Genomic DNA, 23,500 nt, shown 5'->3' on the forward strand with positions numbered 1-23,500 from the left:
CAGAATCTGAAGCAGGTTCCAGGCTCCTAGCTGTCAGCACAGAGCCCGATGCGGGGCTCAAACTCATGAACCATGAGATCGTGACCTGAGCCGAAGTCGGACGCTCAACCGACTGAGCCACCCAGACGCCCCTGTATTAGTTCCTATTGCTGTTAAAACAAGTTACTACAGATTTAGTATCTTAAAACAACGTGAATTTATTCTCTTATACTTCTGGAGACCGGAAATCCAAAATGAGCCTTACAGGGCTAACATCAAGGTGTGAGCCAGGCTGGTTCCTTCAGGAGACTCCAAAAGGTTCTGGCCTCTTCAGAATGTCAGTGGCTTGTGGCCCCATCACTCCAATTTCTGCTTCCATCGTAGCATTGCCTTCTCACCTTCTGTAGTCAGACCTCCCCGTGCCTCCTGCTTACAAGGACACTTATATTTAAGGCCACCCACCTAATCCAGGATAATCTCCTGATCTCAAGATCCTTAACTTAATCACATCTGCCAAGTCCTTTTGGCCATAAGGTAACTTTCGTAGGTTCCAGGGATTAGAATATGGATACCTTGGGGGGGGGGAGGGGCCATTGTTCAGCCTACTGCGGGAGTATTCATTGGACTGGTCCTTAAACGTAAAATCCTCTGAATCTAAATGTAGCTCATAGCTCCTTTTAGTTCTCTGTTTTTAACCTTTTGCTTTTGAGTGCCTTGGGGCTTTCGTGTTTGTCTGCTTGCTTGTACTCTGAAGCAAATTTGAGTCTGACTCCCTGTCCCCTAAAACTCCAGCCTCCTGCCGTCTTCCAGGGATGGCTGCCGCCCGCAGGGTTTCTCCAGGTCAGGTCTGGAAAAGGCCTGCAGAAAGATGTATTCTCTCCTGTTAGGCCTCTCCTGCCTGCTGCCATTTATTGAGCACTTACTCTGTGTCAGGAACCGGGCAAGCATTCTGTATTCATGTATAGCTCGTTTATGTCTCACAGCAAGCCTGTAAGGTAGTTATCCCACTCTGCAGAATGAGAAAATCAGGCTCAGAGAATTAAGTACCCTGTCCAAGGTTGTACCGTTAAGCCACAGAGCCTCTAAAATCCAAGCTCTTCCTACCAGGCTATTGCAAAATTAGATAATCCCCACACCCAAGTAATGTAGGGACCTTTTTTAGAGGGCATTTGTAAGCTCACAAACCCCCAGGGCTGAGTTGTAATTCTTTTCATTATCATATTGTTTAAATGTGTGCAAAGATAACTGGATATTAACTCTTTATGCTTATAGCTCTCATATGACCATAAAAGCAAACTAACGATAATAATAACACAAACTACAAACCTTTTAAAATGCTAATTAGGAACATTGCTCGAACGCGGTGGGTGATGCCGTTTTGCTGAAATTGACTACCCGCGAGACCCAGTTGTGAGGCCCGCTGTCCCAACATGGTCCTTCAGAGTTTGCTGGGCCTGGACACCAGGTCCTTCGGCCTAATCCACCTCCCCCGGGCCGCTGACAGCACATGCATCATTTGGACTTTCCCTGGTGAGAATGTCTTTGATGTGCTAACTCTGCCTCTCGTGTTTTTCCCCACCAGCTGTAGCAGCTGGGTTCTCTGGGCAGCAGGCAGAGCCCAGACTGGCACGTGTGAAGTTAGGGAACGCTCCTGGGAACCACACCTGGGGTGGCGAGAGGGGTGGCGGGCAGAGACGGGCCAAGGGAGAGGCGGAGCTGCGGTGCAGACCCAAAGAAGGCCTCTGCCAACATCACGTGAGGCGGTTTCATCCAGCCGGTGCAACCCCCAAAAAGAACTGACAGCTGAGGACCACATTTTAGCATCTTTCCCAGCAGCTGAAGAGTGATCTGGGCAGAGCATCACCGGTCCACAGGAAAGTTGTACAGAGCAGCTGTGGGATATAAACACACATACATACTGGCTGCTGAAATTGTCTGGTGATGCTAGGTTATAGGATCTTCGAGTAAAGACAATATTAGGGGGGAATAAAAACTTTCACTTACTGAACATTCAGTATATTTGATGAAGCACCTACTATGAGATAGATGCGTGTTTTGCTAGATGCCTTCTGGTTGGAAAGACACGTAAGTGAAAAAATAATCGTGCCAAGTGATAATGAAGCAACATGGTTGAGGTAATGGAAAAAAAGACGATTTGAGGATCCAGGGGCATCAAGAAGGCATCCCCAGGGCAGGGAGGTGGGGGAAAAGGAGCTTATTGGGCAAAGGGTACAAAGTTACAGTTATGTAGGACGACTAAGTCTAGAGACCTAATAGAGACCTAACGTACCGCACGATGACTATAGTTTAAATGACCGTAGGGGCGCCTGGGTGGCTCAGTCGGGTAAGCATCTGACTCTTGGTTTTGGCTCAGGTCACGATCTCGCGGTTGTGGCATCGAGCCCGCTTTGGGCTCTGCACTGAGTGTGAAGCCTGCTTGGGATTCTCCCTCTCTCCCTCTCTCTCTGCCCCTCCCCTGCTCCTGTGCACACGCTCTCTCTCTCTCCCCTCCCATAAATAAATAAATACAAACATATGTATTTATATATAGTATCATATAATATATACGAATACTAATATAATGCTGGATTGTATACTGGAAATTTGCTAAGAGAGTAGATTTCTGGTGCTCTCACCCCAAAAAGAAAAAGGCAACCCTGTGAAGAGATGAATGTGTTAATTAGCCTGACAACAGTGACCATTTTACTACGTGCAGGCGCACCTCATTTTATTGTACTTCACTTTATCGTGCTTGGCAGATACTGCATTTTTTTTTTTTTTTTTTTTTTACAAACTGAAGGTTGGCAGCAATCCCACATGGAGGAAATCTTTCAGAATTCCTTTTCCAATGGCATTTGCTCACTTCGCGTCTCTGTCGCATCTTGGTCATTTTTGCAAACTCTTGGGTAATTCTCGTTTTGGTAACTCTTCGGCAATTCTCTTCCAACTTTTTCATCATAGTTATGTTTGTTAGGGTGATCAGTGGCTCACTGAAAGCTCAGATGATGGGTTGCATTTTTTGGCAGCAAAGTATTTTTGGATTAAGATACGCCCATTGTTTTCTTGGTTTTTTTTTTTTTTTAGACCTAATGCTATTGCACCTTTAACAGACTTCAGTATAGTGTAAACGTAACTCTTATATACACTGGGAAAGCAAAAAATTCATTTGCCTCACCTTGCTGTGACATTGGCTTATTGTAGTGGTCTGGAACCAAACCCACAATATCTCCAAGGTATGCCTATGCATGTATATCATCAAAACATTGTATTATACACCTTTTAAATATATAAATTTCTACTCAAAAAAAAATTAGGCCTTTGAGAGGAGGAGTTGCTTGAGGCACAGGAATAAGTGGACACAGTGGACAATTACACAGAAGGAGGGGGCATGGAGACATGTGAATTCAGTAATCGTGGCTAGCCTTTCGTCACCACTCGCCTGGCCCTTCACTTTCACTATCTCATTCAATCTGCATGTATCTTATTAACCTACGAGAGGACATGGCCACAAGAGCAGGGACTGTGGTGCCTTGTCCACTGCCCTATGCCCCATGCCCAGCACAGTCTCTGACCCATAAAAGGAGCTCAATGAATACATGTTTCACACATGAGGGCTCCCCTCAGAGAGGGTGAGTAACTTCCCCAAACTTACACAGCTTGTAAGTGGTTGAGCCAGGATTTGAACTTCGGTCTGACTTATTCCACCACACTGCTCTTTAACTGTTGGTCCGTGATGCCACAATTAATAACTAGAAGTTGGTATTCATAGCCAGGGAAACTTCTCTTACCATGGGAAGCCTGACAGAGGCCAGCCTCGTAAGTTCCTGGTAGGGACATCCCTTTAGTGTCAGCCACAACACAGAACTTCTCTGTTACCTCCCCAGTCTCTCCCCAAACCTCTGTGGAGGACATGGAGGGGGTTTGGTCCTCAGGAGTGAGAAGGGTTAAGCTTTTACAGCTTATCAAAGCTGTTCCTTTGCATTTAAATAGCGCTATTTAAGAAAGCAGCATTTCTGGAACCTTATTTGATGCTAACATTCCCCGCCCCCCCCCCCAGCACCTTAAGGCAGGCCTGTTCCTCCACTGTCCAGGTCATTTGGAGCTTCATTACTTAACAGTTTGAAAGCTTTTTATGGAAATCAGTGGATGAAGGGAGCTGATGAAGTGAAATGTTCTTATATTTAAGGATCCAGACAAACAAGCTGACAGTACAATACCTGAAGCTTCCACCTTGCTTTCTAATTCAGTCTAGGGTATTTCGGAGATCATCTCATTAGTGATATAGCTCTTTTAATGACGAACCCATATAGCAATGGAAAAACACACACGTATATGCTTTTGTATCTTTTTTTACTTTGCTATATGGTCTTCGAGGTCATCATTAAAAGAGCTATGTCACACATGAGATCATCTCTGAAATGTATTAAATGAGAAAGCAAGGTACAGTTTGTGTAATCACCTATTTGTATAATAATCTAGCTACTATTGTGGAAAGAAATGGTAGGGGTAACGACAACGTGTGTGTGTGTGCGTGTGTGTGTGTGTGTGTGTGTGTGTGTAAACATACAAATATAGAAATGAATTGATAATAGCCACTAGGTAAGGATGGTGAGATGTGGATATTCCTTGTTACATATCTCTCACGCCCTCTCTTTTTATAACATCATATAATATGGTTATGTTATTTGGGTTTTTTTTTTTTTTTAAGTCCTTATTTTAGTGCATGAGGTAATTTTCATCTTGAGAGAGTGCTGATCTGGCCCTTTTCACCTGCATTAGCACCTGTATCTCAGAATACTTTAGTGGCTTTGTCAGTGAAGCCTTCTCCACATCCCAAACTCTCCAAGCCTGGCCCTTGGCTCACCAGCCCCTGCTGTGTTGGCCCCAGAGAGCCCATCAAAGTCTGGCACGCTGTGACTGCCCCTTGTTTAGGTCTGCCTCCCCACTCAAGAAAGCTCCATGAGGCAGGGGTTGGCGTCTCTCTTGTTCCGGCTCTGTCTCCAGCCCCCCACAGTGGAGCCTGGCAGAGACTGCCGTATCTGCTGGGCACCCGGCAATGCCCGTGACCTCAAGCATTAGGAGCTCCGTATCTGCTGGGCGCCTGGCAATGCCCGTGACCTCAAGCATTAGGAGCTACAGCCCTGTGCCTTCCTCGTCCATCCTCTTGCTCTGGTTGGAAGGCCGCCCTCCACCTCGGGCCTGGATCTCACCCCTTATCTTTTCAAGCACCCCACTCCGAGTGCACCCTCTCTCCCGCGACAGCGATTTCTCTTTCTGTATTAGATTATACCGTTTCACATGCAAACCTGCCGTGATGTCACTCATCTTTTAAAGAAATAATCACATGTCTTTCCTGCTACTGCCAGTTTTCTCAACACCCTGCGCAGCGCACTCCTCAAAAGAGCTGTTTGAGCTTGCTGGGGCAACGCCTCGGGCTAGTCTTTCCTAAACCTGCTTCAGTTGCATTTCCAGCAGTGACCAGCGAGGCAGCGGTGGCAGCAGTGAGCAAGTAGCAGGGCCTGCGGCAGCGGGGCAAAGGGGAGGGGGTGCAGCAGGGGACAAGGGGTCAGTGGGGGATAGTGGGGACAGCAGAGGACAGTGAGGACATGAAGGGAACAGTGGGGTAGCAGGGGTCAGCAAGGGGGCAGTGGGGGCAGAAGGGGGTAGTGGATGTAGCAGGGGAAGAGTGGGAGAGCAGGGGTATCAGGGGGCTGTGGGGACAGCAGGAGGCAGTGGGGAAGCAGGGAGACAGTGGGACAGTGGGGGTGTCAGGGGGCAGGAGGGCAGCAGGGGACAGTGGGACAGCAGGGTGTCAGGGGAAGTAGGGACAGTAGGGGGAAGCAGGGAGACAGGGGTGTGTCAGGGGACAGAGGGCACAGCAGGGACATCAGGGAGCAGTGAAGACATTAATAGGAAGCGGGGAGAGAGCACAAGGGCTTTGAAGAGGCCGGGGGCAGTTCCCCTAGTGTCGTCAGCCTCTCTGGCTGTCCCTAGTTAGGCTCTTCGCCATCCCCACTCCCTTCTCTGTCTCTGCCCGCTCTCCAGGTTCTTTGTCCTGTCACTTTAACTACCACCTATATGCTTGTGCCTTTCGAATATACATCTCTGGCCTGGACTTGTCCCTCGAATTCCAGCCTCATATATCCAACTGCTGACAAGACACCTTCCCTTGGAGTCATCCTTGACCCCTCCTAAGTTTTACAACCCACATCCATCAGCACCTTGATGTTCTGCATCTCCCTTCAAAATAACGCCTTGCATCCACGGTGTCCTCACCTTGTAGTGCTCTCTGCTGTCCTGCTGCCCCCATGCCCCACCACTGTCCACTCCCTGCAGTGGGCAGGGCCCTCAGAACACATCAATCGGGTCACCTGCTCCTGGGGGCAGACCCTTCGGCACATGCTAACCCCACTGCATTCACCAGAAGTGCCCTCGGACCCCTGGGAGGGCCACACAGGCCAGGGGCTTCCTCTAGCTTGTCATTAATTAATCATTTAATTAGCTCACCCATTATTCATCCCGTAATCATACCCGACACACCTCCTCCAACCCAAGCCAATGCTGGGGATGCAGGGAAGGACACAGTCCCCACCCCTGCTCTAGCGTTGGCTTCTGGGACTAGACCTGGACTGGAGCTGTCCTCAGAGGAAGGTACAAGGGGGAGACAGGGAAGAGGGATGAGGGGTGTTCAATGCTGTGCTTTTAAGATCACTGGAAGGACGCCTAGGCGGCTCACTTAAAATGTCCGACTTTAAGCATTCAACTTCAGCTCAGGTCATGATTTCACAGCTCATAAGTTCAAGCCCTGCATCAGGCTCTGTGTCTGATGGCTCAGAGCCTGGAGGCTCCTTCAGATTCTGTGTCTCCCTCCCTCTCTCTCTGCCCCTCCCCTGCTTGTGCTCTGCCTCTCTCTCTTTCAAAAATAAAACATCCGACTTGATTTCAGCTCAGGTCATGATCTCGTGGTTCATGAGTTCGAGCCCTACATGGGGCTCTGTGGAGTCTGCTTGGGACTCTCTCTCTCCCTCTCTCTCTCACCCACCCACCCCCCCATAAGTAAGTAAACTTTAAAAAAAAATACAAATAAAATCTTTAAAAAAAATAAAAAGACCACTGGAGATGCTCCCACGGGGCAGGATTGGGGCACTGGGTTCCTTGCAACCCCTGCCTGTTTGAAAGCACACAGGGGGCACCTGGGTGGCTCAGTGGGTTAAGAGTCCAGGTTGAGCTCAGGTCGTGATCCCACGGTTCGTGAGTTCAAGCCCTGCACCAGGCTCTGTGCTGACAGCTCAGAGCCTGGAGCCTGCTTTGGATTCTGTGTCTCCCTCTCTCTGTGCCCCTCCCTGCTCATTCTCTCTCTCTCTCTCTCTCTCTCTCTCTCTCTCTCTCTCTCTCTCAAAAATAAATAAAACATTAAAAAAATTTAAAAAAAAAGAAAGCAGACAGCCTCTGCTTCTCGCATTCTCTCTCCCCTGTGACGTCGGAATCTCGCCTGGCCTGGCCCCTTTTTCACTCCTCTGCCTCTGGCCCTGGCACTTAGTCTTTTCCAATTGCTGGAGACAGGGTGGAAGTGGGGAGGAGGGCCTGGGAAGATCAGGTGGAGAGAGGCTGGTGGGATGGAGAGACAGACATGCCCCATCGACCTCCCTAGCTCCCTCAGCCCCCCCGGGGGCTGCAGACTTTCACGTGCATTACAAAGGACAAAATGAAAAAGTCCGGAAAATGAGGTTAAACCCCGGATTGACACTTCGGTCCCCAAAGGACAAGCTAAACTGTTGCCGGTGGCTCATAGAAGCACACAGAAGGCTGGTCATCTCTCTCAGGTCATGGGGTGATGCCTCTCCTCAGAGCGCTCCACCTGCCAGAGTCAGCTGTGGGTAGAGGGGCGGTGGGGCAGCCCCCGGGGGCTCTGATGGGCCCTCCCTCTCCCGCTTCAGAAATACCAAGCTGCTTTCACTAAAACGTCTCACGGGGAAATTGTTATCTGCGAGCCTTACACAATTTTCCCATCGGAATTACAGGCTGTATTTGAAAAGAACTAAAAAGACATTGAATTTGAAACACTTCTGTGCAACCACATCACCTTCTTGTGGATCTGTTAATGGGCTCTGGGTACCTTCTCTGCCTTTGAGCTCACTGATCAGACAGTGGCTTGGGATGACCGCTGCTTCCCCGGGCGTGAGGCATGTTATGGGCACTTCAACAGGCAGCCCAGGTCGCGGGGTGTCCCCCTGAAGCGGACTAGGAAATTGTGAAATCTGACCACAGCTCCTAACGCGGCCTGTGTCCTGTCCCTTCCTTCTCCTTCTAGTTCAGGCTGTTCCAGCACAGTTGTCTGGCTGGCATTGTCCTACCGCTCTGCCAGTGCCTGCCAGCTCCACGCTCAGATCTCTGAGGATCACTTCACGCAGCTAGGATGATGGAGTGCTGTTGGGCTGAGGCTCAGAGGGCACCAGCCCCTTCCTCATCACAGCCTCTCATTCATGCAACAAATATTGCTTGAGCATGTCCCAAGCATGGTCCCAAATATGGAGGCTACAGCACTGGGCAAGAGAGACAACAGCCCTTGCCCAAAGTGGGGGGGGGGGGCTATTCTAGCAGGGAGAGAGAACCCCTCGAAAGTAAATAAGCAAAATCCACAGGGTATCGGACAGTGACCAAGGCGATGAAGAAAACACAATCAGATAAGGTGATGGGGGCGTGCCGGGTTGAGGAGCCGGCGAGGAATTGCTCTTTTTAGTCACGGGGTCAACAGAGACCTGAAGAGAAGGTGACGTTTGAGCAAACACCTGGAGGAGGCAAGGGCGTGAGTGTCGTGATGTCTGTCCAGAGGACAGCATTGCTGGCGTAGGAAACAGCAAGGGCTAAGTGTGCCCGGTCCGTTCGCGGGAAAATGAGATGTCTGGAATGGCCAAAACAAAGTGAGAGAGGGGCAGAGCCCTAAGGGATAGAGTTAGTGAAGTAACACGGGGCGAGGCTGGTCACGGAGGGCTGTGGGGGGCACGGAAGCTCCCCATTTGCTGTGGGGTATGAAGCCATTGAAGGATTTTGACCTGAGAAATGGCGTGGGATGGTTGCTGTGCAACGAGCCCAGAGGAGGGCCAAAGAGGAGGCAGAGACACCAGCCAAGGAGCAATTGCAATCATCTAGGTGAGTAGTGATGATGGCTTGGACCACAGTGGCAGCAAGGCAGGTGACGGAAAGTGGTGGGCTCATAAATGCATTTTAGAAGCAGAGCTGACAGGGTGGACGGAAGGATTGGATGTGGAGTAGGAGAGAAAGAAGCATCAGGGAGGAGAAACTGGAAAGCTGGCATTGCCACTGAGCCGGCTGGGGAGAAAAGGGCAGGCCAGGCTAGGGAAGAGGACGGTCACGAATTTGGTCTCAGACTGTTGAGTTTGAGACACCAATTCGACATCCAGACGAAAATGTTAAACAGTTGATACACAAGGTGGAAAATTAAACTTCAGTCATCATTGACGTATGTATAGTATTTTAAGGCATGAGACAAGCTGCAGTTAATTATAAGGCAATATGGGACAGGATCAAGGACTTGAACCCAGGTGGATGGAGAGGGGTCAGCAAAGAAGACTGAGGAGGAACAGCCAGGGGGGTGAGAAGAAATAGAGAGGCAGCAGGTGCCAGAACCATGTAGAAAGTGTTTCAAGACAGAAGGAGTGACCAGCTCTCCTGGTCCAACACTGCCGAGGGGTCATGGAAGCTAAGAGCTGGGCAATAACCGTGGGCAGTGGTGAGAGCATTGGTGATCCTGACCAGAGCAGTATCGGAGGAGGGAGGCATCTCAGTTACTACATCTGAAAAATGGGAACCATTTGCCTGTACTTCTGCAGACTTCTGCAGTACAGACCACAGGCGACCACAGGCAAGCCATGGACCACCGCCAAATATGAACCATCTGTTTTTATTTATGACCCAGTAAACCCAGAGCTTGTCGAAACAATGAGAGACTATGTTGTGGGGCACAATTGATTTAAAAGATGCCCATAGCTCCATTATTACCTCCTAAAACGGCTCATTTCCTGCTGCTCATCACCAGGACACCCACCAAGGGATGAAAAAGCTCCCTTCAGACATGGAAGCCATCAGGGTTGTTTTTTATGGTAAGTGGGAATTCTGGGATAGGATAGAAGCAAATAATGGAGCCAAACACCGTTCACGAGAGTCTACCTAAGAGGCCAGGCACTGCCCTCACAGAGGGATCTGGGTGACCCTATGCCTCAGAGCAAGAGCTCTTCGGGGAAAACTGTCAGCCAGCGGTAGCCACGCTCTTGCTGAAAACGACAAGCAAAACAGGAGAGGGACCAGAGCAAGATAGAGAGGAAGAGTAGTCAGGCCAGGTGGAAAGAGCAAGAGTTTTGGAGCCAGACACATCTGTATGGGAACCATGGTTCCTGGGTGGGCTGCAAGAAGTCACATGACTTCTCTGAACCTCAGTTTCCTCGTCTGCAAAATGAGATGATAGCTGTTCCCGAGGATTTTCCTAAGAAACAAGCTGATGAATACAAGGAAATGTGCGATGAGGTGGGGGGTCTCTCTGTGCACGCACGTGTATCACTGCACGTGCATTTAATATCATCGGTCGTTGGGTGTCTGCCTCTCCAGGAGCAGTTCCTCTCCAACGCAAGAACCCTGCGTCTCCCCTGCTCTTCATCAAAATCAGTTCTCAGGGCAGCATTAACATTCAGAACTCAGAGTGTTCTAAGGCCTGCAGAGGCCCAGGCGGGGGACGGGGGGGGCTGACCTGTCAAGAGTGCCCAGCTCTCCCTGAACCACAGCTTACCCTCCCGGCTCCCCTCTGCCTGGGGTCACAGGGTGACGAGCGTGGTCTCCAGGGTCAGGCTGACGTTTAAACTCCAGCTCTGCCATTGCCTAACTGGCTAACTAATTTGGCCAGATAAATGTGTTTCCGAGGATTAAAAGTGTATACCTACGTCCCTTGCAAATGTTGTAAGGATTAAATAAAATACTATATAAAGGTAACGAGCACAGTGCCTCTGCCCAGCACATAAAAGCAGTAGATCGCTGTGTTATTGTTGATGTTTCCGTTACTTTCCCTCTCTGAGTATGGATTGCAGCCCCTTTCTCTTCCTGCAGGGAGGAGGCCGGTTGTCCGGGCAGAGTCCCAGACCGTAGGTCGAGGGCAGGACACTCTCTGTGCCCCTTGGAGCAGAGGGGGCCTTAGGATGAGGAAAGAGGTTGTGGTTCAGGACTGGGAGATGAAGGTTCAGGCAGGTACAGGCACAGAGAGGAGGTGAGGCACGAGGCAGGGAGGAGGTGACAGACTCCGGCCTTTCACTGTGGGCATGGCTGAGATGCCCAGCGCTCTCCCACACTGGGGGCTGGCTCTGGAGGGCATGGGAAGGGCAGTGTTGGGCAAGGTTGGCTCTGACACCAACCCCCACCCGTTCCCCAGACCCACACTCTTACTCTCTGCTCTGCTCAGACTCGGCATCTCCTAATACTGATGTGATTTCTGCCTCCAACCTGTCCCGGGCCTGTGTTCGCTCCACACGGCCCGGCTTCCTCCAGAGCTGATCTCAGCCGGTGGCCTGTTTGGGGCTGTGTGATTCCCATTTGCTGTCGGTAGCTATGAAGTTTGAGTACAGCTGTGACATCTTCACAACATATTTACCAAAAGCAAAATGAAAGAGCTCATCCCCATGAAGATGGACACCAGTGACCTGTGGTTTCTTTGGGGTTTTTTATTTTAATTGGCACATCTCCGGGAAAGTGCTAATGTCATCCAAAAGAGGCATGAACTGTGAATATGCCCTGAAATAGTTGGTTTGAAAAGAGTCCTATGGGAGATGTATAAGGGCTCTAAGGATTCTTGAAAGATCCTTTCTGTGCCTTAGAGACGTGTTAAGAGAGCTTTTCATTTAAGTCTGAAGTTTGGATTGCTTACTCTGACTTTAAATCCTTCATTCTTCAGAATGGAACATGCCCCGCCCCCCGAGCAGCCCCATCCAAGGCTCACCTAGCTACATGAACCTCCCATCATATGCTCCCTGAGACTCAGAGCTTGGCTTTAAGGGAGGGAGTATTCTCCCGAGGCTTTGTGGATTTGTAGATGCAACTGTGTGCTTCACAATCTGTACTCAAGCGGTGCAAATTGATTCTAATACCAGCTTGGCCTGAATGTAAATGAGAGTAAGAATAGTAACTAATATATGCATATTTGGGCACCGCATTAACACATTATATGAATGATGCCACTTAGTCCCCCAACAACCCCGTGTAGTAGAAACTCTTTCTAAATCCCATTTCACAGATGAGAAGGCTAAGGGAGGTCAAGAGACTCGCCAAAGGACACAGAGCTAGCTAATGGTGCAGGGAGGATTTGAACTCGGTGTGATTCTAGAGCCTGTACTCTCGAACATACCGCTCCCGTGCCGGCTGGAACAGTAAATACCCAAAAGATGGATGGTGTTCAGTGTGTCCAAAGGTGTGGCAAGATGGGCATAAATACATTCTTGTGGGGGCGTAAATTGGTACAGATTTTTGGAGCATGATTTGGTAGGTCCTGCCAAAACTCTAAATCTGCTTCATCTTTTAGCCATCCCCTAGGAATCCATAACACAGGAAGCCTTGGGTTTGTAAACAAAGAAATATGTATACAAGGCTTCGTGACAGCATGGAAACAATTAAATATCCACCAATAATGCTAGTTAAGTAAATTACAGACCCTCCACGCTATGGAATTCTAGATACACATCAAAGGCTTTGCTTTTTCAATAATTTGCTGGATATGGCCATGGAAAAGCCACTCTCCAGTCCTATAGAATCTAGGGTCTACCAGACAAGTTTGATGCTCCAAAGATTTTTAGCTTTTTAAATAAATTTTCCATAGTGCCCCTGCATTCTTATCTGATGGAATAACACAAATGATCACAAACAAGCAAAACTAAGCTATTGATCATGCAGATGGCGTGCAACCACTAGATGAAACAATTTACAGCAACAAGCTGTTCTAAAGCCTGCACACGTGGCTCCATCATCCTTGGAGCCTCCATATCCCTAAAAATTACAGCTAGAGTTTCATCACCATGCATAAACACTAATGGAGGGCCCAAACAATTTTTGTCATTATATACTGCAAAAGCAAAATCAATATATCGTCAGCTGGGACTTGAAAACCAAGATTTCATTCTAATGCAAGGTGCATCTGCAGGGCCAGCCTACATGGTGTCTATCTTAACTCCACCCACATTGATCTTACTTCTTAGTAAAGTATTTCTTCAAGGGCAAAAGGATTGTCATTAGACGGTATCTCGTTTCTTGGGTCTCATGTCTTGGGTTTCTCTCTGATGCCTCTTGACTTGGTTTACCAGAATGTAAAGATCTCCAACACTTTAAACAGCACCCAAAGGACTGCTATGATGTGGTATCTACTGACATGGAAAGTTTCCCATGGGATGGTATTAAGGAAAAAATTTGAAATCATGGTGCAGAATAAGTATGATGCGGTTTTTGTGGGGAGAGCTGTGTCTAATGTGCACACACATACACACACGCACGTAGTTGCATATGCAATGATATACACCAAACTGTAACATTCTGGAGAAGGAAGCAGAAGGCAGGGTAGATGCTGGATGGACTATGGTCACTATTCGCATTGTGTGCTTCTGTGATGCGAAATCTGTCTACAGTATGCATGTACAATTCTGTTTATGCATTATTCTGTATATGTAAAATCAAAGAAAAACATATACTAGAGCCAGATGATGAAGGCCATGTAGGAAAAGTCAGGAATCAAGAACTTGTCATGGGGGGCACCTGGGTGACTCAGTTGGTTAAGCATCCAACTCTTGGTTTCGGCTCAGGTCATGATCTCATGGTTCATGGGTTCAAGCCCCGCATCGGGCTCTGTGCTGACGGCACGGAGCCTGCTTGGGATTCTGTCTCCCTCTTTCTCTGCCCCTCCCCTGCTCGCTCTATATCTATCTCTCTCTCAAAAATAAATAAATAAACATTAAAAAATAATAACTGGTCATGGGAGTTGTGAGGAGCTACTGAAGGGCTGAGGCAGGGAACGGAGACGGTCGGATTTGTGGCAACATGGAAGGTGCATTGGGGGGAAGCAAGAAGGTATGGAGACTGTGGGAGGAGGCTCAAGGGACTTGAAGGCTGTGGGCACAGTGGGTCTTGGAGCCCGCCAGCTGTGAGGGGCAGGAGATGGGGGGAATGGAGGTTCACAGTAGATGTGCCTTTAACCTGCTGGAGGAGGAGTGGGCTTCTGGGGTTGGAGGAAGGGCTCATTGCGAGCCATGGGATGTAGGAGATGACTGCAGGGTGGTGGGGTTTTCTGGGCATGGTACCCACCAATTAAGAAGTTTGTCGGTTCATCCTAAATATGTCCTAGGCACTCATGCCAGGCATGGCTCTAAAAACTGGAGCAGAGATATAAGCCAGCTAAGCAAGTCTCTGCCCCCTTGGAACTCAGGGACCTGTTCAGTCAGCAACAGAGTACTTCCTTCCTCAGCTGGTGACATTCTAGGCTTTTCCAAGTACAGTGGACAGTGGCGTCTGAGCACTGCTGGGCCCAGCCAGGGGAAGGGGAGATCCAGGACCAGCTGAATCCTCTCCGGGGAAGGTCCCTAGCCAAAGCCAAATTTGGGCCCGTGGAAGCCTTAAGCCTTGAAAAGGTTATGATACTCCTCTGCCCCGTCAGTGAAGATAAAAACCCAAACAGACTGCCAAGTAAAGTTAAGCAAGATCCACAAACTTCTGCATTTCCCCCCTCGATGTTGACTTAATGCTTTCCTTCAAATTGTTAATTAGCAAATCCTTCCTCAAAAATCGATTTTAAGGGCCCATGCTACACGCTGTCCAAAGCAAATAGAGCAGAATGATATGAGCGGCACAAGGGGTGTTGGCCTCAGACTTTGTTCTGGCCTCCTGTCCAAGGGAGTCCAATCAGGTGTGTGGGTCTCAACAGCAGGAGAGGTCTGGGGCCGGGGGAGGGTGGGGGGGTGGTGGTGACAATCCTCCGGAGCAGGTATTGGCTACCCTCCAACTCCTCATGCAGCCGGTGCCTGGACACAGAGTGCACAACCTGCCCTCCAGGCTGGGCATGATATAGAAGCATGGCCATCCAAGGCGGAGGCCGGGTCAGAGCTCCAGCTGCAGTGCGGGAGGGGTGGCCGGAGCTGGAAACCAGAGTGTGGCTCAGTGAACCCATCAGTGTGCAACACACAACAGACGCAGCGGGCACTGAGCCCCATCCCCCGGGATGGCCGAGGCTCCCGGGCTTCGCTACCCTGGTGGGGGATGGCTCCACACCTGGGCAGCAGGTAAGGGAGTGAGGGTGGACGATGTCACCATGTCAAACCTCTCTTGCTGCCACGAGCCTGGCTATCCTCACTAAACAACTGTGGTCCTTTTTTTTGCAGAGTGATGAGGTCCTCACCGTCATCAAGGCCAAAGCTCAGTGGCCAGCCTGGCAGCCTCTCAACGTGTAAGTAGCACACAGACCCTGGCCATTTCTCATACTCGGAGCCACCCACCGGCTGGCCACCACATGAGTTATGTCATTAAAGTCAGCAGTACCTCTCAGGTGCATGAGCAGGTGAGGTACACTGCCCACGTGTGGGCCTATCACACTTACCCGTATCTTCTCAGGAATACGGGCCTGGTCTTTGTCTTCCCCGATGGCTCTAATACCACAGAACCGGACATAACAGTTGCCATTACGTGTTCACTCATGTTCTCGGCCACGACCGACTGAAACCACCTTCGCACACAGGTACACTCACTCTAGGCAGGTCTTACTCGTGGAAGACTAGATTGGCCCCAGGTTATCTCTTTCCTGTCTACTCTATCCCTTTAAGATTTCATCCTCCCTTGTATTTTGATGACCTAGGGTATGCCGATGGCTCCCAGAAGGACTACTCCGCCAGGCAGATATGTAGGTAGGTAGGTAGGTAGGAAGATAGGTAGGTGAGTAAGTAATCATCCATCCATCAGTTTCTTGGACACCTCTCTGTAGATGGCGTACATGGACCTTGAAACCATCATATCAAAAAACAAAACAAAACAAAACCAAATCCTATTGTGTTATCCTCTCCTTAGAATCCATCCATGACCTCCTTTGGTCTCCGGGATCACTTAGAGAAGCCCCAGTGAGCCGAACATGCCCCAGCTCCTGCTTCTTTTCCTTAGGGCTCATGTCTTGCCTCTCTCTACTCTGCACCTCTCTCTGGCCATGCCGAGTCCTGTGCAGTTCCTTGAACGAGCTTTGGTTTCACTCCTCCTTCAAGGATGCAAGACTTGGAGCAAAGTTCCTGCCAACCGCATGAAAATGGTTTATGAAGAATGGCTTGGCCGTTCTCTGGAGTCGTCTATACCCACCGACGATGGTGGTGATGGAGAGCGCAACGACACAGGCAGTGGGTGAGATTCTGCTCGGTGGGAGCAAAGGCAAAGTCAAGATGATGGGTAGAGAAGCCCAGGATGGGGTAGCAGGAGCGGAGAGAGGAGTGCTCCCACACAACCAGCGGGGAGCAGGGAAGCTGCTGCCAGGCATCTGGTGCCCACCTGTTTAACCATTCAGCAAATTAACCGTTCCTCCCCCACCCACGACGTGCCAGCCCTGTACACCCTGTCCCCAGCCTTTGGAACCCACAGTCATTGGGGGTGGGGGGATGGACAATAAAGAGAGGTCTCCCACCCCAGAGCTGCCCTTTGCACACCTTCGGGTGACACCATACACCATGGTGGCCGTGCACACTCCATGGGGATAAATGTTATGATGAGGTTGTAAGTGGTTCTGGAAGCCTAGAGAAGGGGCACAACCCAGCCGAGGATTGAGGAGGGGTCATGAAGGGCCTTGTTCAGAAGGTATCATACGGGGCTGAGTCTGGAAGGAGGCTCCTTGCCCTGGCTTGGCCCAGGTCTGGGCAGAACTGAGGCCCTAAGTGGCGACCTGAGGAAAGAGAGACAGGCCCACACCTGGACAACTGACCAAGGGCAGCCGAACTGGCTGCGTAGAGGCCTTTCCTGGCTTGCTGTGACCTCCTCTGAGGAAGCTGGGGCCAGAGTGGTTGGAAACCTGCCCAGCCCTGGAAATGCCTTCCCCTCCAAGGAGAAGCAGCAGAGGCAGGGTCTACTGCCCCCGCCTCTCCCCTGGTAGGGGGGCATTTGCCTGTCTCAGGCCTGTCCCACCAAAAAACACCGATGTGAATTCACCGAGGCCCTGAGGCCCCGTCACATCATTAACATCAGTCAGAAAAAAACACCCACCGTGAATCTTGTGCGCTCAGGCTCTCCTCAGCTGCCCCCAGCTCCCAAAACTGCATGTGGACGAGTCCTCACCTTGGGCTCAAAACCAGGCAGGGGCTGGGGGCATCTGGGCCAGAGTTTGCAGATGCCAGTGTTGATACCACTAGGGAAACCTGATCCCAGTGTTCCCTTAAGGAGCCCAGGGTTTAGGAAGGTATAAATGGCAAAGCAGGGTGCTTCTGGAAGGAGAGCGGAAAGGAGGAAGAAAAAGCAGGGAGCAGAGAGCTGTCCTCTTGTCTCTAGCGCCTACTATGTGCCAGGTACCCTGCCAGGACTTATGTTCCTCATCCCATTCCATCCTCATACTAACCCCATGAGGTAGGGGTCTGGAGCCTCGCTTTGCAGATGAGACAGAGGTCCACTGGCAGAGGAACTAGAATTCCAACCCTCCCCAGCTGCCTCCACTCCCTGTGCCCCTTACTTATTACAAGGCCCCTCCAACTACGTAACAAGTCATTCAGTGTCCGTCTTTTCACCAATCAAGACATATATATATCTGCCAGTCAGACTTCGGACCAGCATGAAATTCACACTGTGACCACAACCAAATTGTCTGACTCCTGCCCCAGAACAAAACAAAACCGTGACTTTCACCTACCTTGTGTCCTTCCGTTAAAGATGACTGAAACATTTCATTGCCTCAACAAACATTTATGGCCGGTCTCTAAAGGGAAGTACTGTCAAAGATACTTAGGAATACAGTGCTGAGCAGAGTTTCTCATGAACTCACAGTTTAGTGAGGGAGAGACATTAACCAAATGCTGACAAATGTGACATGTCTGTGAAGATATAAGGTGCCATGAGAGAGCGTGACGGGGACCCTGACCCAACCTGAAGGTCAGAGAAAGCTTCCTTTAAGGGATGGCCATTGAGCTAAGAGTTAAGGAACCAATAGGAGCTGACTAGGTAAAGAGGCAAAGAAAGGGGAGAACATTCTAGAAAGTCTAGAGAGACTATCATGTGTAAAGACCCTGAGGAGGGTTCAGCATACTTAAGGTGCTAAACAGTTGTGGTATAACTAGGTCCAGAAATCACAGGCGAACTTGGTGTGGGGCCAAGGCACACATTAGGGATTTAGATTTTTCCATTAAAAGCAATGGGAAATCTTTGAAGGGTTTTAAGCAGGATGACAACATGATCAAATCTGCATTCAAAAGAAAACAAAACAGGGGCGCCTGGGTGGCTCAGTCGGTTAAGCGTCCGACTTCAGCTCAGGTCACGATCTCGCGGTCCGCGTCAGGCTCTGGGCTGATGGCTCAGAGCCTGGAGCCTGCTTCCGATTCTGTGTCTTCCTCTCTCTCTGCCCCTCCCCCGTTCATGCTGTGTCTCTCTCTGTCTCAAAAATAAATAAACGTTAAAAAAAATTTTTTTTAAAAAAGAAAACAAAACAGGGGTGTCTGGGTGGCTCAGTATTTTGTCCAACTTTTGATTTCCGCTCGGGTTATGATCTCGCAGTTTGTGAGTTCGAGCCCTATGTCGGGCTCTGCACTGACAGCTCAGAGGCTGTTTGGGATTCTCTCTCTCTCTCTCTCTGCCCTTCCCCCACATGAGCTCACTCTCTCTCCAAAACAAGTAAATAAACTTAAAAAAAAAACAAAACAGTAACAACACTCTGGCTCCAATACGGGAAGGTCAAGAGTAGTGAGGGGAGAATTCACAGTGACCTTGACAAGGATGGTGGTGGTAGAGATGGAGAGAGGTACGGCGGTCGTAGAGAGGTGTAGGAGCAGAATCCCACAGGCTGCAGTGATAAGTTCAATAAGGAGAGTGAGGGAAGCAGAGACACCTGGATGAATGGGTTGGTGGGGCCACCTATTAGGTTCAGAATAGTAAATGAAGTTCAGTGGGAAAGACCATGAGCTCAGTTCTGGATGTGATACGTTGGAGATGCACGTTGGAGGACATGCCTGCAAAGGAAGGAAACAGAAAAGGAGTAGCAAACAGACTGGGGAAGGAAGCTTGGCATCAGGGAAGCCAAGAGAAGAAAGTGCTCCAGGAGAGAGTGGTCAGCTGTGTCCAGTGCACCTGAGAGATCAAGTGAGATTAGGGCTGCATCATGCCTATTGGGTTGACCAACATGAAGAAAATCAGTGACTTTATTGAGAATCCTTTCCACTGAGCAATGGCGGGCAGCCTCCAGGGGAGTGAAATATGAACAGAAAGTGAGGTTATAGAGTCAGCGAATACAGACAAGTCTTCTGAGTTCACTGTGAAAGAAGAGTGGCTGGAACAGCTACTGCTCCAAGGAGGTAACAGAGTCAATGATGTTTTTTTGTCTTCTTTTTTAAGATGGGGAAGACTTTTCTGTAAATTTGAAATATATATATATATATATATATACATATATATATATTTAGGGACACCTTCCCAGCTTTCCCCCGTCCCTCAGACTTCATGAGACCCCAGTGGAACAGAGTTAATCGATGGCAAACACCCAGACCTCCCAAACACCCAAACCCTCTCTGCTCAGTGCTACCAGCTCGTTAAGGGAAAGGAATTTTCCTTTGATTTTCCCATACCCCAGTCTCCCCTTCCCTCTTCCAAATCTCATTAGGAAGTCAAATTAGGAAGCCTCCACGCAGCCAAGTTTTGTTTTGCAGAAACAGCCCTGCCCCTCCTCACTGAGCCTGCCCGATTGAGGTTAATGGGATTCTATCCACCCTTGGGCCAGTGGAAAGCCGGGGTGACCTACTTTGTGAGGTCCTGCCCTGTGAAACTGACTTGCTTTTCAATGATCTTCATCTTTTTCCCCAGGACCACTTCTCAAAGGACAGCCATGAACGAAACAAATTAGCTGCTGACTTGTTTCGCTCAATAAATCAAGCTGTGGGTCTGTCAGCCCAGAGTGCAGGTAGAGACAGGAAAGACAGATTCTGAACAAAACCCACATCCTTCACCAGTTCCTCTGGTGCCTGAGTAGAAAATGACCAGGTTTCCTGCAAATCAGTTCTAAATTTCTACCACCCAGTTCCTCCAGGTTAATCTGAATGCTAGGAATTACTGGAACTTCTGCAAATAATCTTTATTCTTACAATGGATTTTATAAGGGACTGTAGTCTCTGTAATTATTTCCAGCCACTCTCTTTAATTCACATTTGATTGGACAGCTGTCCTTGTTTTTGAGACAGATGAAGGGAGGGTGGACTAGAGACAGTCACCCTCTCCAGAAATCCTGCCCCGCAAATCACCCAAGCCATGGCTCTCCCCATAAGGACAAAGGCATCTCTCTCTCTTTCTCAGATCAGGGCTGAAAGTTTCAGGGCCCTTCCTGTCTCCTGTAGCACTTGCCCAGGTCTGCCGATACCCTCAGGATTGTAAAGACTGGCGTTGGACTAGAGGAGCAGGCGATAGATGTAATTGGCCAGAGGGACCCGGAGCCCTAGATGCCTCCAGGTTATAAGCAGTTTTTCCGAGGCAGAAACCTCAAACCTACCACGCAGGACTTCAGCCTAGTGCGTGGCTCTTGCGCCCTCTAGTGGTTAGATTGAGTTTCTGCAACTTCGAAAGCTATGGGGGATTATTTGAAATACATGAGAGACAGAACTCGGCATATCAGTGACCTGAATCGCCAGTGACTAGAGTCTCACCAGTGACCTGAGTTACACTGGTTTGGATCTGAAATTTAGAAGGAGATAATAAGTTCTTAGGAGGAGCATAAATATCCCTACTGCCTCTTTTCTTTTATGGTGTTCTTTGAAGTTTTGTTTGGAAAGGCTTAATGAGCAAGAAATCAACATTTACCAAGTCCTAGGATGTGCCGGTCACAATGACAAGCAGTTTCCTCACGAAAAGCCCTTGGGTGGGTAAGATGATGCTCCCATTTTGCTGCCATAGTAGGTGCAAAGAGCCGGGGGCGGGGGGGGGGGGGTGGCAAAAAGCCCCTGGCACAGAGCCAGCAAGCGGCTGAACCCAGATGCCAATCCAGCTGCCTCTTCCAATATCCTTTGTTCTTTCCTGCGCACCATGCTGCCTCTCTGAATGTAAAAAGGTGAAGCACTTCTCCATGTCTTCATCTGGTCTTCCTTATTCATTTTTCTGGTGTGAATTTTCTGTTCATAACTTTCCTTTATCTGTCGAGATTGTGGTGTTTTTCTTACAGATTTGGATTAGCTCTGTATATATGACAGTTACATTTGTCAGTCACACTGCATGGAGATGTTTTTTCCAACGTGCCATTTTTTTTTCTCGCTAATTCAACCATGTTGTTTCATTACACAGATGTCTTTAGTTGGTTCATAATTCAATGGTTGGTTCATAGTTACTTTTGTTATTGCTTTATTGTTTCAAAGCAGAGGAAATTAACATTTCTCTAGCAAATCAGTAATCGACATGTCCCCTATAATCTGGTTGCTGTCTATTTAACTCTGGATTATTTATTTAGGTATGTGGGATTAAGTGCAAATTCCACATTTTTAAAAGAAAAACTGCAGTTAAGTTGGCCCCACCCTGTTGGCACAATCTTTCCTTTTCCCCCTAATTTGAGAAGGCTGTTTTGTATAATACCATATCTAAAGTTTCTGGGATCTCCAATCTATGCCACTCATTTATATTTCTTTCTTGTCCTGAATAGGCTTCCATTTTAATTATCATGATTTATAATATACTGTTATCATGGTATGGCCAGATCAACTCTCTTTGCTAGAAAACTAATGAAAAACTTAAATCCCAGAACAGAAAAATAAAACCAAATTCACAAAATATCATATCTGGAAAGATATGGCATATAAGAAAGCATGAATGTGGATTTTTATTATGGTTTGGACAAATTAAAGAACTCCAGTCGTACCAAGCATTTTCCAAAGAAAACTCCCATATATTCTTATCCATTTCATTATTTTAAATAGCATTTTTATTATGGAAGTAATAAATACTTTGAGGTGATTTTTAAATTAAATTTGAAGGTCACAGGAAGTATAAGAGCTCCATTCATTTCCTAGATTAAGTAATTTATTTAAAACAAATATTTGAGGAGAATCCACTTCATGCCAAGTTCTAAGCCGGGCTCCGAGATAGAGCTGTAAGCAAGACAAAAATGGTCTCTACTCTTCTGGAACCTAATGTGCAACATGGAAATTTAACCAGAACCCCAAGGAAAGAGCGAGCTCATCATGCTCTGGGAAAGTGCACCCGGGGTCCTAAACAATTTGAAGAGAGGTCAGGAAATGCTTCCTGCAGGATGCATTATGGGAGCTGGGGATCAGGGGACAAATTTCCCAGTCAAGGGTAAGAGAAAAGAGCAGAACATAACTGAAGATGCTAGAAAATTGCTAAAATTGCCCCCAGGCCCGTACAGATTCAAGTCTGCCATATTACCCAACCTAAGGTCAGGCGTTTTGTGCAGGGATTGGTTGCCCCAAATTTCCTACTCCTTAAAACTCACCAAGGTCTGGAAGGATACGTCACTCAGGTTACAGATTTGGCCAAAGTGCATCGGTGGAGAACAATTTGCATCGTGTCTTACAAGACACGTGAGGTTCTCCAATGGTTAAGTGCATCAGCTGAGCAGAGTATCAGGATGGCCTGTTGGGTCAGACTTGATTCGGTTTCCCCAGCACCAGACTCCTGAGCAGAGATGTCTTTGCCCCTTAGGTTGTCACTATGAATAGTGTCACCCATAGTTTACAGGATACAAATGACAATTCTGACAAAGCAAGCCACATGCTCAGGGAGATGGGAAGGTAACAGGTGGAGTGGTTGGTTTCTATGTCAATGGAAGACGAAGTATGCCCCCCAAGGCCTTGCTGGACCCTCAAGGGGCCAAGAGCCAAGGAGGGCTGGGGTGAAAGCAGTCCCCTCAGATGTCCATGCTGTGTGGTTTGCACCGACAGGAAGGCAGGCCCCGGACCATACACTGTGAGTCCCTAGTGAGCAAGGCTGCAGTTCTTGTAGAAGCCAGGTCTTTAAAGAAGCTGCTAAAAGCTAAAGCCACTCACCTACACGCCAGTAAACGCACACCTGGGAAAAGAAGATGAAATCCCCCAGTTGGTGCCTACGTAGTGGACTAGGTGTGTGGGGGACGTTAGCAGTTTATAAAGGCTTCCTCAAAAAGCATCGTGGGAGCCTCACAGAAACCCTGCAGGTAGGTGGTGTCAGATGAAGAACCTGGGACTGGAGGACAGTGAGTGACTTACTGCCAAGACCTAGAGCTGGGGGTGGAAGAGCCCAAGTCCTCACACACTGCCTTGTTCAGCCCACCCGCTGGGCACTTCAGTCCTGGGAT

The 23,500-nt window shown here is 48.7% G+C and overlaps 1 protein-coding gene across 2 annotated transcripts in view; it reads left to right on the forward strand.

The window, feature by feature from the left end:
* The window catches only part of SPON1 (spondin 1), a 262,782-nt gene that overhangs the window by 218,852 nt on the left and 20,430 nt on the right, over positions 1–23,500 (forward strand). For both annotated transcript variants that reach the window (XR_006297419.1, XM_043580725.1), the window contains exon 7: positions 15,393–15,457. Coding sequence is in view for 1 of the 2 variants with exons in the window: in XM_043580725.1 (XP_043436660.1) it covers positions 15,393–15,457 (65 nt within the window). In the remaining variant the exon portion in view is untranslated. The remainder of the gene's footprint in view (positions 1–15,392; positions 15,458–23,500) is intronic.

Source organism: Prionailurus bengalensis, chromosome D1 (assembly GCF_016509475.1).
Source record: "Prionailurus bengalensis isolate Pbe53 chromosome D1, Fcat_Pben_1.1_paternal_pri, whole genome shotgun sequence".
Lineage (NCBI taxonomy): Eukaryota > Metazoa > Chordata > Mammalia > Carnivora > Felidae > Prionailurus > Prionailurus bengalensis.